This window comes from Galeopterus variegatus, unplaced genomic scaffold, assembly GCF_000696425.1.
Source record: "Galeopterus variegatus unplaced genomic scaffold, G_variegatus-3.0.2 Scaffold77922, whole genome shotgun sequence".
NCBI lineage: Eukaryota > Metazoa > Chordata > Mammalia > Dermoptera > Cynocephalidae > Galeopterus > Galeopterus variegatus.
In genome coordinates this window covers 1-1112 of record NW_007804033.1, presented here as the reverse complement: position 1 = coordinate 1112, position 1112 = coordinate 1, and the positions used below count along the sequence as shown (strand labels likewise).

At 42.7% G+C, this 1112-nt stretch overlaps 1 protein-coding gene across 1 annotated transcript; it reads right to left on the bottom strand.

The window, feature by feature from the left end:
• Nucleotides 1–549: 549 nt before the first annotated feature.
• On the bottom strand, nucleotides 550–1107 carry LOC103584671 (olfactory receptor 10K1-like; the record flags this gene model as incomplete). Its single annotated transcript, XM_008565585.1, has 1 exon — nucleotides 550–1107. A coding segment is annotated over one exon (558 nt), but the record flags the coding sequence as incomplete, so codon positions are not given.
• Nucleotides 1108–1112: the final 5 nt, after the last annotated feature.

Here is a 1112-nt window from a genome sequence, read left to right as displayed (position 1 = left end):
CCACATACATAGGAAGGAGATGCCATAAGGAGGTTCCGTTCTCAAAGGAAAGAAAAAAAAATTAAAGACAAAGACATCTTAATATGCAGGTTAAGAGAATAAATCAGGGAACAGAAAGGGCCACTGAAGTTTACTGCAGAATGGATCTGAGTAAGGTTGCCTGTCATCTTCAGGAATAGGAGAGCAGTGATAGATAGATTTTCTGATTCTTTTCCGTGGAACTGCACAGCCTGGATATATGCCCTCATTTTCTCTCTTCAGCTTGGATGCATCTTTGCTTTCATGTTAGTTTCTGAATGACCAATATAGAGCAGTGAAATATAATTAAACTTGTTCTGGAACTGAGTATTCCCTTCTCATATCTGCTTATCCTAGTTAAAGTACCAATGACAATAGAAAGCGAGAATATCTCAACTTCTTTGAGCCTCATTCTCATCATATGTAAAATGTCCTTATGTTACAGTGCAATCGGACAATTAAATGAGAAAATATGTGAGAGCACACATTGTCTCTGGCACATAACAGGATGAATAGTTAAATATTGGCTTTTTAATTAACAGTATATAAAGTCTGACCCATTGTTCTTCGAAGAGCTGATTTGAATTCCTTATTTCGCAGACTGTAAACCATTGGATTGAACAATGGAGTAAGGATGGTATAGGACACAGATATTAGGGTGTCTTGGCTTGAAGAGTAATTGGACTTGGGCCTTAAGTAGATGAAAGAGGCACAACCATAGTGAACAGTTACCACAATGAGATGAGAGGCACAGGTGGAGAAGGCCTTATATCTTCCAACAGAGGACGAGATTTTTAGAATGGCAGAGAGGATGCGAATGTAGGAGACCAGGATAAGTAACAGTGGAATAACCAGGGCAAATACACCGAGTATGAATATGACCAACTGACTGAGGCGGGAGTGGTGAGAGGCCAGCTGGAGGACAGGAGAGATGTCACAGAAAAAGTGATGGAGCTGGTTGGAGGAGTGGAAGGGCAGGTGAAATACAAGGGAGGTGGTGACCAGGGAGACAGTGAAGCCACAGGTGCAGGCGGCAGCCACTAGCCCCGCGCACATGCCGTGTCCCATGAGCACTGTGTAGCGCAGTGGGTTGC